General features: G+C 37.5%; 1 protein-coding gene and 2 pseudogenes across 1 annotated transcript; 1 reads left to right on the top strand and 2 right to left on the bottom strand.

The window, feature by feature from the left end:
• Positions 1-786: 786 nt before the first annotated feature.
• LOC125206383 (putative NADH dehydrogenase [ubiquinone] 1 alpha subcomplex subunit 5, mitochondrial pseudogene) lies at positions 787-2960 on the bottom strand (annotated as a pseudogene).
• A 691-nt stretch (positions 2961-3651) lies between these two features.
• LOC125208277 (protein SAR DEFICIENT 4 pseudogene) lies at positions 3652-4842 on the bottom strand (annotated as a pseudogene).
• A 2585-nt stretch (positions 4843-7427) lies between these two features.
• On the top strand, positions 7428-8940 carry LOC125203872 (beta-carotene 3-hydroxylase, chloroplastic-like). Its single transcript, XM_048102375.2, has 7 exons — positions 7428-7862; positions 7940-7999; positions 8072-8143; positions 8215-8349; positions 8426-8551; positions 8636-8692; positions 8766-8940. Exons 1-7 carry the CDS (start codon positions 7512-7514, stop codon positions 8844-8846), a joined length of 882 nt encoding a protein of 293 aa, XP_047958332.1. The 5' UTR covers positions 7428-7511; the 3' UTR covers positions 8847-8940.
• Positions 8941-15700: the final 6760 nt, after the last annotated feature.

The raw sequence follows: 15700 nt of genomic DNA on the forward strand, positions 1-15700 counted from the left end.
ATTGGTACCCCACTGATACTAGATACTCCCTCCGTCCACGATTAAGAGTTCCCTTTCAAAATGGCGCGGGTTTTAAAAAATGTTAAGAAAAGGGGGTGGAAAAAAGTTAGTGGAATAGGGGTCCCACTTGTATATATTAGTTTTAAATGATATGTGAGTAGAATGAGTTAGTTGAATGTGGGGTCTCTTTACCATTTATGGTAATTATGAACCGGGACTCTTATTCGTGGACGGACCAAAATGGAAAAACGGGACTCTTATTCGTGGACGGAGGGAGTAGATAGTATCATGTTTTTTGTCATTCATGAACCCCATTGGTACTAGTATTAAAATATTTACAAATCTATTACTACTAATCACTCACACATTCACAACTCTATCATGGTGTGTGCTTGAAGCTGAGTGAGCTTTCACGGAGGTACGCCAGCCAGTTACTATAGCTAACATTTCAAGGAACACGTTGATGCATGATTTCAACATCGGCCTCTCAACAATGGAGGACATAAGATTAGCAGGAGCCAGGTTCTTCTTACAAGTTCATGTCAACACTAATGTACTGAGCCTGTATTTGAGCAATAAAGAATAATGTTGTCCCATATTTAAGGTTATAGGAGTATTTAAAGTTATTTTAGCGAGATTAACAAACCAAAGAAAGCAAGCTGCACTTTAGACCAGTTCTAGTCAACCATCATCTAATTTTTACTTAAAATCAGTGCATCTTGACAAAATACAAGAATCATGTATCAGTTGCTTATATATATGCACCAGGATGTTATAAGAGAGACATGACAAATGAGTTTGATGGGGAAGCCCATCTAGTTTATTAACTAAATAAAATGGAGCTTTCGTCAAGACGATCACAACAATATCAATATGGAAAACGAAATGTCATGAGAGAGCTCAAACAAGAGCAGTGAAAGCAGACCAGATCAAACTCTAGCAGTTGAAGGTGCTTCATAAATAACCAATCAAGCAATAAAGCAAACTACTTTGCTGGTGTTTCACCCGATGAAACTGCTGGGGTTTCCTCTTTAGAGCTTGGAAGAACATCCTTCAAAGATCCAGTGCCAATAGCTGCCAGAGTCTGGTAAAACTCCTCAGGAAGAGGGCCAGGTCGATGCAAGGGGACATGCTTCGGAACTGGAGCATCATTCTCTATGACTTCACATTCATAATCTTCAGGTACATCCCATGGGTTCCACTCTGCAGCCAATAAAAGAATTTGTTAACTTGAAAAGTTATTGAATCAGTCAACATAGAATGAATAAATTGTTTTTTGTGCAAATATTGCTTGCTAATTGCAATTCAGATCTTCCAATTCTCAGTATTTCTTTGAGTGAAATTTAAATACGGAGTATCACTTAAAACTCATTATTTAGACTTAATTTGACATACATGGTAAAAAGTTGTCTACCGTACCCTCAAACGATATTCCCCTTAAAGTTCTCGTTATATACTTCTATCCTCATACATTACTCTTAAAATCAAACCAATTATTCGAAAAACCTTCATACATGCGATAACCTAAAACTCCTCCATTCAAACAAAAGAGTGATTTCAAATTACAATGCAAGTAGTACTTGATAAAAACAGATTGAGAACACAAAAACAATAAACTGAAACAAATATCAAGTGTGAAGCAACTAAAGGTGATATATAGAGTGGAGGATTCATAGCTATTCAAGGTTCAAGCATTGACTAAACAGCAGGTCAACTACTTATTGAAGTATATTTCACACACAAAAAACCCTTTGTGAGGTCAGAGGACCGTGCAAACAACTAAACCAGTAGCCCAGTATCACTTGTGTGGACGTCACGTCAGATATACTAGGGATCATAGCAGCTTACATGGGCAGAAAATATTCTCTACATCATAATTTGTATAATTACTCTAGTGTAGTTTTCCAAAATATTCTCAACACCATTTCTGTAAATTGATTCAAACACAACTTATCTATGTACATTCACATTTCCCTTAGAAATCCTTGGCTTGTAATCATTGATAATTCAGGAGACGAAATGGTGATATAAGGTGTGCATCTAATACCATTTCGAAGAAGATGACCATTGAAATTAATTTGCTCCAACAAAAATCTTCTTCTATGCTTATTTAAAATAATAATTGTCATCTCTCTAAAAAGTCTTACAATTGATTGAAAATATGCCTATTATGTAACTTGGAACAAGAAACTACATGCTTATTTATCTGCAATTTCCAATCATCTCACCCTTTCTTCACCCCTAAATTTGTATCAGGGATTTCAGTGGAGAGAAATAAATGTATATTTGTTGAATTAAGTCTAAGACAATGCTCGAATGCAGAATAGTATGCACACAGATTGTTCCTATACTTGACAAATCGACAAAAATGGTTCAGATCTAAACCGAATTCTAGCTTGAACATAAATGTGAAGGAATTAGGTTTTGTACTGATTTGCTATTTCTTTCCAATTTCCGCATGCAGGAAAATGCAGCAAACAATTTTTCGTCAGTTCCAAACAACAAAAAATGCTATCACCCCCAATCAAACTCTGTCAACGCCACATAAACAGAAAGCAAGAAAAGAAAATTCTTCAAATTGATGGAAAAGAATTTCCGATTCTCACCAATCAGTCTTGAGCTTCTTCAATCAGCTCCTCCACCTGTCCACAGCCGAGCTTGTTCTCTATGGTTTCCCAATCCTCCTCCTCCTGACACACCTTGAGGCGGTGGCGCGTGAAGGTCTCGACGGCCTTGCGGTACCCCTCATCTTCCGACACCGCCTTGATCTCCTCTAGGGTTTTGGAGTAGAGCCCGATCAGCACCTCACGCGCGTTCGGGACGACGTCGAGGCTGACAATCCCCGTCGTCTCCTTCACTTTCGTCATCATCATCAGCGGCCAAACTACCCGCCGGAGAAACAATTTTGCGGCGCTTCCTTTTTTCCCTGGCTTTGATTACTCAATTGAATCGATCGACACTCGCTCAGTCAGTCAGGTTAAACCATTGACAAGGAGAATATAATCTCTAGCAATAGAAATTGGGCTACAGCATATGGGTTTCAGTTGAACAATTAGAATAGGCTGCTGGGCTATATATTAAGGAAAGCCCAATTCAATTACCACTTAGGCCACTAACCACTTCACTTTTTTTTAACTCGGTTTTTCAGTTTTATCAATCAAATAAGATTAAATGCCAAAATTAGTCCTAAACATATGACCTATTTACGTTTTTTATCTTACACATTATCTTTTGAATTTTTTAGTTCCGAACATATGGAAATTTGATCATTTTGGTCATCCGTCAACATTTCCGTTAAAAACTAACGATCAACGGATTTAATCCAGATTTTGACCAAATTAGACTTTTAATTCTGAATTATTACTCCCCAATTAATTTTCTAATTATTTTAATAAATATTTATTTAAAATCAGAAATAAATAATATTTAAAAAAAATAGAATTGCTCTTTTTCTCCATTCACTGCGACTCCTCCTTCTCCGAGTGCTACAAGCCCGGCGACCACTGCAAGCTGAGTAACAATTTGGTCAAAGTGAAGAAACGATATTACGCTCTCTCTTCCAAAAAATATTTATTTTAATAATTTGGTCAAAAAATTCAAAAGATTATGTTTATGAAAAAAAACGTATGGCCTAAAAAGTGAAGAGCTACCTGATCAAAATTTTAATTCGAAATCGATGGCCATATAAGTAAAAACATTCAAAACAAGATCATTTAGAGGACAAAGTGATGCGTTTACATAAATAAATAAACTAGAGCCTAATCTCAGCTCTATAAAACATCAATTGCTGCTCTGCCTGGAAGTAGCCAAATAATTTTGATAAACCATCTGCGCGCTTAGCAAATCCACAACAGCAGACCCAACCGATTTAAACACAGTAATCTCATCCTCACTCATCCGTCCCACTTTGTCCCCCTTGATGAGCTCCACCAATCCCCCCACAATCTCATCCTTCATCATCACCAATTCCCCTGCCTCCACCGCCGCCATCTCATTATCGACGAACACTCTCCCCCTCCTCACCGCCTCCTCGTCACACTCCCTCATCGACGGCTTGAACGACCCCACCAGATCCAGATGCGCCCCCGCCTTCATCTCCGCCCCCTTCACCAGCGCCACTTCCGAATTCGTCGCACAGCTTATCACATCGCCCATCCCCACCGCCACCGTTAGACACTCATTCGCCTCAAAACACACCCCTTCAAAACCACCACTCTCTTCCTTCAATTGATCCACCAGATTTCTCGCCTTTCCAGCGCTTCGATTCCACACTATCACTCTTTTCAATTTGGATCGGACGCTTAAATGAGCCTTGATTAGGTGCGGAGCTAGGGTTCCGGCGCCGACCATGACGAGAATCTCCGCGTCCTCTCTCGATAGATTTGACGAGGCGAGGGCGGAGATGCAGGCGGTGCGGTAGAGGGTGAGGGCGGTGGCGTCCATGGAGGCGAGCGGCTGGCCGGTGAGGGAGTGGAAGAGGACGAAGATTGCGTGGACTCCCGGCAAGTTTTGGGCGGAGTTGTTGGGGTTGTGAGTGACGAGCTTGGTGCCGATGTAAGGGAGGAGCGGGGAGGTGGACCAGGAGGGCATGAGGAGGAAGGATGAATCGGGGCTGATTTGGTGGGCGTGGCGGAGGGGGGATTGGATGGCGGCCGAGAGCGGCGGGAGGCTGGATTTCAGGTGCCCGATTAGGGATTTGTGACTGATGAGGGAGTGGAGGGTGGTGGTGGAGATGAACACTGGTGGTGCTGCGACGCTGATTTGATGTAGGTTCGTCGCCGCCGCCATCGGATGAAAAGAGAAGCTTAAGCGGAAATAGTGGGTTGCGTTTAGAATCCAATACTACTCCTTGGCAAGACCATATACGCACAAGGTCGTCTCTTTGCCATTTTTTTAATAGAATTGAGTCCACATCAGTTAAATGTTGATACTAAATTTATATTTTATTTTCTAAATATATCTTATTTTTTTATAGACTAGTTTTATCATTTTTATGGTGTTCATCAAAATTAGACTAAGTCTAAATATGAAAAAATTTCAACAAATAGTAATGTTGCACTCTCTTTTATTTTTTCCTATCTCTCGCTTACTTACCCATTATACATTAAAATTGTACTAGCATTTATAATTTTGTCTATTTTTTATGGACGAAGAAAGAACATTATATTACTCCATTTTTAAAGAACATGATCACTTCTCGTATTAATTACGAGTATCACTTTATAAATGAGCTAAAACTTAACATCATTTTATTATAGTCTTAATTCCAACCACTCTAAGAGCATCAGAACGGTATTCTTTAGACCCTCACCGTGGGCAGTCTATCACGCCAAAACTAGATTTCTTCTTACAACTTACAAGTTCTTCCATGTACTCTTCTCCCGTCTCTCTGAAACTTTTACCTTCACTTTCATTAAGAAAACCCTCAGCAACCCATATTTTTACAAGTTTGGAGACATTTATATTGTGATAGATTCCCAGATATAAGAAGCACGGCCTCAAATGATGAGGCAAGTATGTATAAGCTAGGGAGAGAGAGTATACGAGATTGTCTGTTACCATAATCAGAAGCAGCAAATTTGATGTTTTCTGAAATATATTCCGACGCAGCATCAGCAAGTATTCCAGAAACCACCTCAATACAGTTTGGAACCCTCCATCTGGCAATCATCTTTCCAGCAGACACCAATTGAGAAGGACAAGGATCTCCTTTGAACATGTTTTCCCTTATCACATTCCAAGCATTATCCTCACCCATAAAACCCACCTTATGAAAATGATCAACCATCTTCATGGATATATGATTATTCGACTTCCATTATTTTCACTAGAAAAATATTAAGGTGTAGCCTCTGGAAATTGTTAAAACCATCGAGCACAATAAGATACCTCATCCCCTTCAATTTTTCTAACATCTTTTTCTGCGTATTTGATGAAAAATCGACTTTCATTGAACGCAGAAGGTTTCGAATCAATCGCGGTCGAGCATATTCGCTGGATACTGTGGCCCAAGCACGGATGTCAAAATGCTCCATGATTAATGGATCATTGTAAGCATTTCTGGCCAGAGTAGTTTTGCCCACGCCTTCCTCTCCATAAATTGAGATAAGTTCTTAGTGGCTCTTCATGTCCTTCACAAAGTCGAGAAATTATTTCGATCAACTCGTCATAGGGACCATCCATGGTTTTTGTGCCCTTCAATTCTCCAACGATCGACTCGATTTCCTTTGATACTCTTTTATATTTCCCCTGTTCAGGCTTAGATCTACACTATCCAACAGTCGATTCCAGCAATGAATCGGGCAACTGAAGCTCCATAATCCTTTCTGCCATATATGTAGCCTCACTGATGATTTCTTCCCAGAGGTCGGTTTTGTCTGGAAATTCGTCGAGAAACGTTTGCAAGAAAACAGTGTGTTTACAAAGGGATGTGATTGCGTCTCAGTTGAGGGGAAATAGAATGTTGATGATAGTTGAGGAAGATATCTATGGTTTGTGAAAGTGAAGCAACAGCAGCGTATGCCATGAGAATTAGGAGACAGATGTGAAAATGAAGAACAAAACAGGGCTGGGTGTTGAGATCTTAGCCAAATTTCAGATTTCAGACCTTATTTTAGGGACTTTTTCTCCTACTAGTATACTACTGTACTTATTCTTTTTCTTCATACTAGAATATACGACCAAACTACCCAATTCACAGAGATAGCGATAAAAAGAAGTTGTTGATCAAAACAGTAGAGCTTGTTAATGGAGTATAAAGTAAGTAAATTCCAATTTTATTTAATCAATCAACCTTGCAGCTTATCACAACATGAATACAAACCCAACCATATCTCACAGAACTCAAACAACTTCTGTGTTGGATATTATGATGTTTTCCAGAAGACTAATCCATGTTTATCTTGAATGTATCAAGAGTTTTGAAGAAGGTGTTGACAACATTATAATGAGGCTGAAGTTGCTTGAAGCTGGCGCATGAGGTAACTTACTACTCCTATAAATTAGTAGTACTATTTCAAATAATTGATGATAGAATTAATACTCGTATAGGAGTGAGTACATAGTTATTACTGCATTTGAAATCTGTGTTAATTAAGTCTAACTTTTTTGGTTACAAATTAATCCGTTTTATATATTGTTGTCAAGATAAATGATAAGTGATGGTTAATGTCCAATATTATCGATAAACTGATAACTAAAATTTTTATTTAATTACTTCGATTATAATTGAATCGACCCATAAATGATCATAATTAGACAAAGGGGAGCATCGCATGTAATCGGTTACAACTTCATGACCAGCAGGCAGCAGCATAGTTGTCAGCTAGTGGCAATTTGAAGAAGGCCGGAAAAAGAGGTAATAATATATTGAAATTCACGGTGTGTTTAAAAAACAAACACATGGTCTACATCTCTCCACCCACTCGTTGTCTCTGGCTCTCCCCTTTAAAGTAGAACACTCCCCTCCACCACCACGTACTACCCAAACCCTCCTCCAAAATCCACCTTCTATGGCGGCCGGGATTTCCTTCTCCACCACTCCACGACCCATCCTCGCCCCCAGGCCCGCTCTACAGATTCTTCCCCCATCTCTCCACAGGATTTTGAGGAGGCCTAATCTCACGCTTTGTTTCGTACTCGAGGATGAGAAATTGAGGGGAATTCGAGAAGCGGAAGATGAGAGCGGGGGAGTTGAGAGGGCGATTTTGCTGGCGGAGAGCGTGGCAGAGAAGGTGGCGGAGAAGGTGGCCAGGAAGAAATCGGAGCGGTTCACGTATTTGATGGCGGCTGTAATGTCGAGCTTCGGGATTACTTCCATGGCTATCGTAGCTGTTTATTACAGATTCGCTTGGCACATGGAGGTTACTTACTTAGTTAGTCAGTTAAGTTGCATCGCTTTTTTCCCATCTCAATTTGATGTGAGCAATTTGTGGCGCAGGGTGGGGAGATACCTTATACAGAAATGTTTGGTACATTTGCTCTCTCCGTTGGCGCTGCTGTAAGTCCATCGATTCACTAAAATTACACTATTTATTTGCATTTCCTTGTGTTTGAATGACTTTGTGTGCAGGTGGGAATGGAGTTCTGGGCTAGATGGGCACACAAAGCACTTTGGCACGCTTCGTTATGGCATATGCACGAGGTTCGTAGCATAGGGAATACTATATTTCAATCGTAATTCTACCTTAATCCATGGACATTTGATTCTGACAGTCGCATCATAAACCAAGAGAGGGACCGTTCGAGCTTAACGACGTTTTTGCGATAGTTAATGCGGTTCCGGCCATTGCACTTCTCTCATATGGTTTCTTCCATACAGGCCTCATTCCCGGCCTCTGCTTCGGCGCAGTCAGTGTCCTACTCTCCATTTTCAACTTAGATAGCACTCCTATTTAGTAATGTTGAGTATATTTGAGTGATGCAGGGCTTAGGAATCACGGTATTCGGCATCGCCTATATGTTCGTCCACGACGGCCTCGTGCACCGTAGATTCCCGGTGGGGCCCATCGCCGAGGTCCCCTATTTTAGAAAAGTGGCTTCGGCTCACCAGGTGAGCATTGATTGCAAACACATAAAAACTCATTTGTAATTGAATACTAGTATAATGGATTGATTTTGCTGTCTTGGAATTCAGCTTCATCACACAGACAAGTTCAACGGCGTTCCATATGGGCTCTTCCTCGGACCTAAGGTAATGAATTATTTTTATTAGTAATACGTTTTAAGTTGTTGGATTCAATTGTCTGATTGAGGTCTTTATGCAGGAACTTGAAGAAGTAGGAGGGCTACCAGAGTTGGAGGAAGAAATTAATAGAAGAATCAAACTGTCCAAGAAAACCAGATGAATCATTCTTTTTCTTCTTTTTTGTTTTTCTTCTTTGTAGAGAAGAAGTCGGCATATTTTTGCTGCAAATGAAATGAACGATTTTTTTTACTTCATATTGCGTTTGTGAAATTGCACATAGATAGCAATAGTTTTTGTGAGACGAAATGACCTGTTTTCTTTCGAAAGAGTAGCTGGCAATTTTGGCCTTGTGTTTTCTGGCAATGGTTCCAAACATTTTACTTATATGGGATTGTCGTTGCATGTGCCACTTGGTTATTTTTTTCTTGTGAACTTCATTAATTCATCCCATGTATCACTTGTCCTCTTCTCTAAAAGTACCTTTATTTGTTCCTTTTCATTAAAATTTAGTTTTGGAGTTCAAATCCATTTTTTGAGTGGTTCCCTTCTCCACGTATAGTTGACTCATAGAAACCATAAAAGAATATGGCTTAGAGCAAATTACATATCCACAAAGAAACACGTGTCAAATTAAATTTGACACTAACAACTTCTTACTTAATTTTACACAGGGCCAAAGAGTCAAAACTTTATAAAGTTGTACTACTGTCTTTAATTGCATTTTGTAGGTTGTATTGCTTCATTCTCTGAAAATTTGTTATTTTTTTTTTTGGTCCGTCCCTAGAATTTTATCATCTTTCATTTTTATCATTTTTGGTAGTAGACCTCATATTCCACTAACTTATTCTCACTCACATTTTATTATAAAATTAATATATACAAGTAGGACTTACATATCACTAACTTTTTCAACTCACTTTCTATTACATTTCTTAAAACTCGTGTCCAGTTAAATAGTGATAAATTATGGAGGACCGAGGGAGTACTAATAAGGCGTACAGTAATATCATCCGTCTACGGGTCTAATTTTTTAAAAAAAAGTGAATGCAATCTTCTTCGTTCATTTTTTAAAATTTTAGCTTTGTACATAGTTTACTATTTAATTTTATTATCAGCAATGTGGGGTATGCGGCCAAGATCCTACACAATGAAAAAAGCCAAAAAATAACAAATTATAGTATGTATGTCGTAAATTTTAATGTGATATATATATTTTTTCACGACTCAAATAATTCCACGCAACTAAATTTGGGCCTTAAACTGACTAGTCAATTTCATTGGTTTGGAAAGAAATGAGAATCTACCGATACTGATATAGGGGTGCGTTATATTGCTAACTCTGTTAACTTATTAATATAGTGTATTAAAAATGTCAACAATATGACATCAAAATGTCAACACAAATATCAACATATTATATTGAAGTTCAATAAAATTATGTGTTGACATTTTAATGTTATCGTGTTTACATTTTTAATACACTGCGATGAGTTAGCAAGTTAGCAACTTAAAAAAGTTAAAAAAGTTAATAATTGATCGCCTACTAATAGATACATTCCGTGAATAAATTTACTTAGTTCTCTAACTCTAGTTTTTATCCAATTTGGGAAAATTAAATTACGTATGGAGATCAACTCACTTGGATGATAATTGTAGAAAATTAACATCTAAGTTTGGTATATGTATCCAAGATGATGAAACGTGTCATATATTCATAATATGGCGACGCATGTAGGGCTTTCGTTCATTCCTACTAGTAAGATTATTTTGTATATTCTGGCAGTATGGTTTGATTAATTAAATAAGATTGATTTTATAATATTATTGAGTTAGGTGAATAGAAATCGATATTTAATTTCGGAATAATGCCATTAGAATTAGTCTTGCTTTATGCATATTAGTATTATTTTTTGAGTGAACTACAAAAATAGTTCCTGGACTATGCGTTTATCTCGCCAATGAACTCTGGACTTTAAAAATATCCCCAGACAACCCTGGACTAAGCGTTTATCACGAAAATGATCATTTTCACTGTTTCGTGATGAAAGTACCCTTAGGGGGTTTTGGGAGGTTTGGGCAATTTGATCTTTTTACATTTTAAATCTGATATTATTTCAGTTATGTACTAAATCTGATATTATTTCAAAATTATCATTTTTCTTCCGTTTTGTCATCCTTCACTTTGTTTCTTTATTTCAATATTAGATTTAAGAGTGAATTACATATTTAGGACCTACACTTATCACGACGCAAGCTTACAGTCCCTATACTTGCAAAATATCATTTGCGATCCCTATACTTGTATTTATGCACGTTTTAAGGTTCTTTTCTTTTTTTGACATTTTTTAGGACAAAAATACCCCCAAATAAATGAAGGGCAAATTTATATACTACTATTTTCTCTCCTTTTTCTTCCTTCTTTCTGTAAATGACTTGTATAATTACAAGAAAAATTGAGATGAGACATATTTGAAGAAGGAAATTAGACAAAATCAAATGTTCAGCTAAGAAGTTTATTTTACATTATTTTGTTAAAATTGCGAAGAGAAATTTCTGATGTGAACTCACATAAGTCGCGGCCGTTGCCCACTTGCTAAATACACACAACCAAAATTACCATAATTTCATCCATTCCATTTATCGCTTATTATTCCTTACTTTACGATTGATTAGATTCAGATATTCACTTGTTGAAATTCGTTGTTCAAATTTTTAATCTTTTATTTACGGGATCATTAATTATAATACTTCACATTTGAAGCATAATCACAAATACTCTAGTGTGATTAAGGAAAATGACGTGAAAATGTAAAATTTATCATCATATGATTAAATTTCTCAAAACATTTAACAGAACACAAGGAAATAAGATTAACAAACCCATAATTTTAGTTCTAATTTTATTATAGACAAAGGAAAAAGAAAGAAGGAGGATGAAAGAGAGAAAATAGTGTACAATTTTTTCCTTTAGGGGTATTTTTATCCTAAAAAGATCAAAAAGTGAAAAGAACCTTAAAACATGCATAAGTACAAATATAAGGACCGCAAATGATACTCCCTCCGTTCCATAGTAATGGAGGCAAAACTTTTCGGCACGTAGATTAAGAAAAAATTGTGTTAGGTGAGTTAAGTAAAGAGAGAATAAAGTGAAAAATGAAAAAGTTAGAGAGATGAAGATAGAAAAAAGTAAGAGAGAGTAAAGTAGGTGTGGAAAAATGTGTTGACTTTTACTAAAAAGGGAAATGACTCTATTACTATGGAACGGACGGAAATGGAAAAACGCCCCTATTACTATGGAACGGAGGGAGTATTTTGCAAGTATAGGGACCGCAAACGTTCGTCGTGATAAGTATAGGTCCTAAATATGTAATTCACTCTAGATTTAATTTTATAAAATTAAATTTTAAATTTTAATTTTTAAATATCAATAAAAAAATTTAATTATTAAAATTACTATTAAATAACAAATTAGTAATTTTAATCAATATTTGATAGTGTCTAATTTAATCAATAAGGTACGACGAAACCTTAGATTTAATCAATATTTAATAGTTATAATCATAAATAGATCATATAACACGATTTATTCCGAAATAAATATGCATCTAATGTATAGGAGAATTTGACTAAAAATATTATGAAGTTGACTAAATTGTGTTATATGATCTATTTATGATTAAAACTATTAAATATTGATTAAAACTAAAGCGTCGTCGTACCTTATTGATTAAATATTAGACACTATCAAATATGGATTAAAACTATTAATTTATTATTTAATAGTAATTTTAATTATAATTTATTGATATTTAAAAATTGAAATTTAAAATTTAATTTTATAAAATTAAATCTAATATTGAAATAAAGAAACAAAGTGAAGGATGCCAAAAGGGAAGAAGAATGATAAAATTTTGAAATAATATCAGATTTAGTACATAACTGAAATAATATCAAATTTAAAATGTAAAAAGACCAAATTGCCCAACCCCCAAAAGGGTATTTTCGTCACGAAACAGTGAAAATGGACCATTTTCGAGATAAACGCTTAGTTCAGAGTTGTCTGAAGATATTTTTAAAATCCAGAGTTCATTGGCGAGATAAACACATAGTTCAGGTACTATTTTTGTAGTTCACTCTTATTTTTTTCATGTGGTGCTATTAATTTCGAATAGCCTTTGGACAATATTAGAATAAGTGAATCCCAAACACTAAAAAACCCATGTTTGTTAACTTGTGTTAAGTATGATAATCTAAAAAGTTCTTTACTTCAAGTGATAAGATAGATTAAAAAATATAAGATTAATTAGGTAAAAAAAAGGATTGGATGGTCAAAATAAACTTAAATTTGTTCAGTCTATACACTAGACGTTCTGACGTTGGATTGTTTTTAGCGTTCCATCTTATAAGTCAAAAGTGAGCATTTGAGTCAATATTCTTAGATTGCTAACAGCATCTTCAATCATTTCGCTAAACTCAAACTCATTTTAGAGTAAATATCACACTAAATATTGATTTTACTCCAATCATTTACACTAAATTCAAACTTAAAAGAATATTCTCTATATTATGCCTTTTCTACTCATAAAATTTGAAAAACTTTTAGGTTTAGGTTAGTGTAAACCTAAAGATAAGAATTTTTTTTTCAAAAACCAAAAATATAATTGATTTTTTAGTACTATTAAAGCTAAATACTTATTCCATTTTAGTTTTTTGTGTACTCTTGGAAATGGCCTAATGGAAAATATGCAATCTTCACTAGCCTAAACTTGTTAGGTTAGCTTGCTAAGCTATTTTAAATTTGACACAATAATAGGTTATTAATTTCCTATCATTAAAAAAACAAATGCACAAAATGTCATGAATTTTGACCGGGAAGATAAAAAAAGACGCACTTTCCTTTTTTTGATTGATCCACAATTAAACACGCGTCTGTCCTTTCACAAATGAAATAGTACTACTACAACTAGTTTATAAAATTAATTAATCAAATCCGATAGTATAAAAAAGTGGATAATCCACTATGCTCTGTGCACACACACTTTTGTTCAATAATTCAGTTTCTTTATGATCTAAAAATAATTCAGTTGGTTTACCATGAACGAAGGACACGTTCGAGTTGCCGTATCAAGATATGAATATTTTATCGAGCTATATTGTGAAAGTGAGGCCACTTTTATCATGCATCGCTGTATTTGTCACCATTTTTAATTTAGAGCATCCACGATATAAATAGGTCAGCCATAAGCTAGCCACTTTCTCTCATCAGCACTAAAAATCCACCTGCCACATCAGATTTAGGTCAATCATAGGCCAGCCGCAATAAAAATAATTAAAAAACAACTACATTTACGAAATTAAATTTACAATTAAATTGCGGAATTAAATTTACGAGACATATACGGGAAAATTCATTAATTGCATTAAAAAAAAGTACATTCATTTAAAAAAATAAATTACATAATAAAGAAAAAAAACTATCGCCGTGTAATCTTCCGTGCCCACAACTCTTCAATTATATCATTTTGGAGTTGAATATGAGCATCCACTTGGCGCATGTCGGCATATTCCTGGAGGCGGCCGACTTCATCGAGAGGTACCCCATGTCGTACGCTAGGGGTGGGCGTTCCGTGGCTTGGACCGGCTTCATCGTCATTGGCCCAACTAGTCAGTTGTACGCCTTCGTCTTCGACGATCATGTTGTGCATGATAATGCAGGCGTACATTATTTGGGAAACGCATTTGACATCCCACAAACGCGTTGGACCCTTAATTGCCGCCCATCGAGACCGGAGCACACCAAATGCGCGCTCCACGTGCTTGCGCGCCGACTCCTGTCGTTCCGCAAAGTAGGCCTTCATGTCATCCGCCGCGTGCCTGATCGTCTTCACAAAGACGGGCCACCTAGGGTATATCCAATCCGCCAAGTAGTAGCCCATATCATGCCGGTTGTCGTTGGCCACAAATGAGACGGCTGGACCGATGCCCTGACACTTCTCGTTGAAGAGGGGCGACGAGTTGAGGACGTTAAGGTCGTTGTTCGACCCGACTACCCCAAAATAAGCATGCCAGATCCACAGTCGGTAATCAGCTACGTCCTCGAGGATCATCGTGGGATTCTTTGACTTGTAGCTGGTCGTGTAGGCCCCTTTCCAGGCAGTCGGACAGTTCTTCCACTCCCAATGCATACAATCTATGCTGCCTAATATCCCGGGGAACCCATGCTGCTCCCCGTGCATCTGCATCAGATTCTGACAATCTTGGGGGGTAGGGCTTCGAAGGTACTCCTCACTGAAAATTTGAATCACGCCCTGACAGAAAAACTTCAGACATTGCAGAGAAGTCGTCTCACCGATGTGGAGGTACTCATCCCACATGTCTGCCGCGCCTCCGTAGGCCAACTGCCTGATTGCCGCTGTGCACTTTTGGATAGGGGTGTGGCCGGGTCTGCCAGCCGCATCGTGCCTGAAGCGAAAACAAAGATATCGACGCTCCAAAGCGTCAACGATACGCATAAACAACTCCCTGCGTATTCTAAAACGCCGCCTGAAAATGGTTGCTGGAAACCGCGGGTCCGGAGCGAAGTAGTCGTCATACAGGCGCTGATGTGCAGCTACGTGATCCCGATCAATCACTGCTCGGCGGTGGACAACCGGTGGAGGGCGAGGTACCGCATGCTGTTCCACCCTTCGCATGTACCGCTCCATCTCGCGGTTCATGTAGGCCTCCATAGCCTCGTTCATCTGCCGTTCGTACTCCTCAGCATCTCAACCACTACCACCACTACCACCACCGCTACCACCCGCGTTACTCATCCCTCGATGTTGCTCTTGTACAGAGATTTAGAGAGAGAGAAAACTCGTTAAAACAAGTGGTGCAAATGAAAATGAAACTAAAATCGCGTATATATAGTTTTCAAAAAATGTAAAAGAAAAACGAAAATTGGCGCTGGCCGATCGGCACTCCACAATGGCGGCCAGCGCATCGGCCAACGCCCTCTAATCGGCTAGCCCACGG

The sequence above is a fragment of the Salvia hispanica genome, chromosome 6, assembly GCF_029641045.1.
Source record: "Salvia hispanica isolate PSC_SH4W2 chromosome 6, Shi_PSC_v1, whole genome shotgun sequence".
Taxonomy (NCBI): domain Eukaryota; kingdom Viridiplantae; phylum Streptophyta; class Magnoliopsida; order Lamiales; family Lamiaceae; genus Salvia; species Salvia hispanica.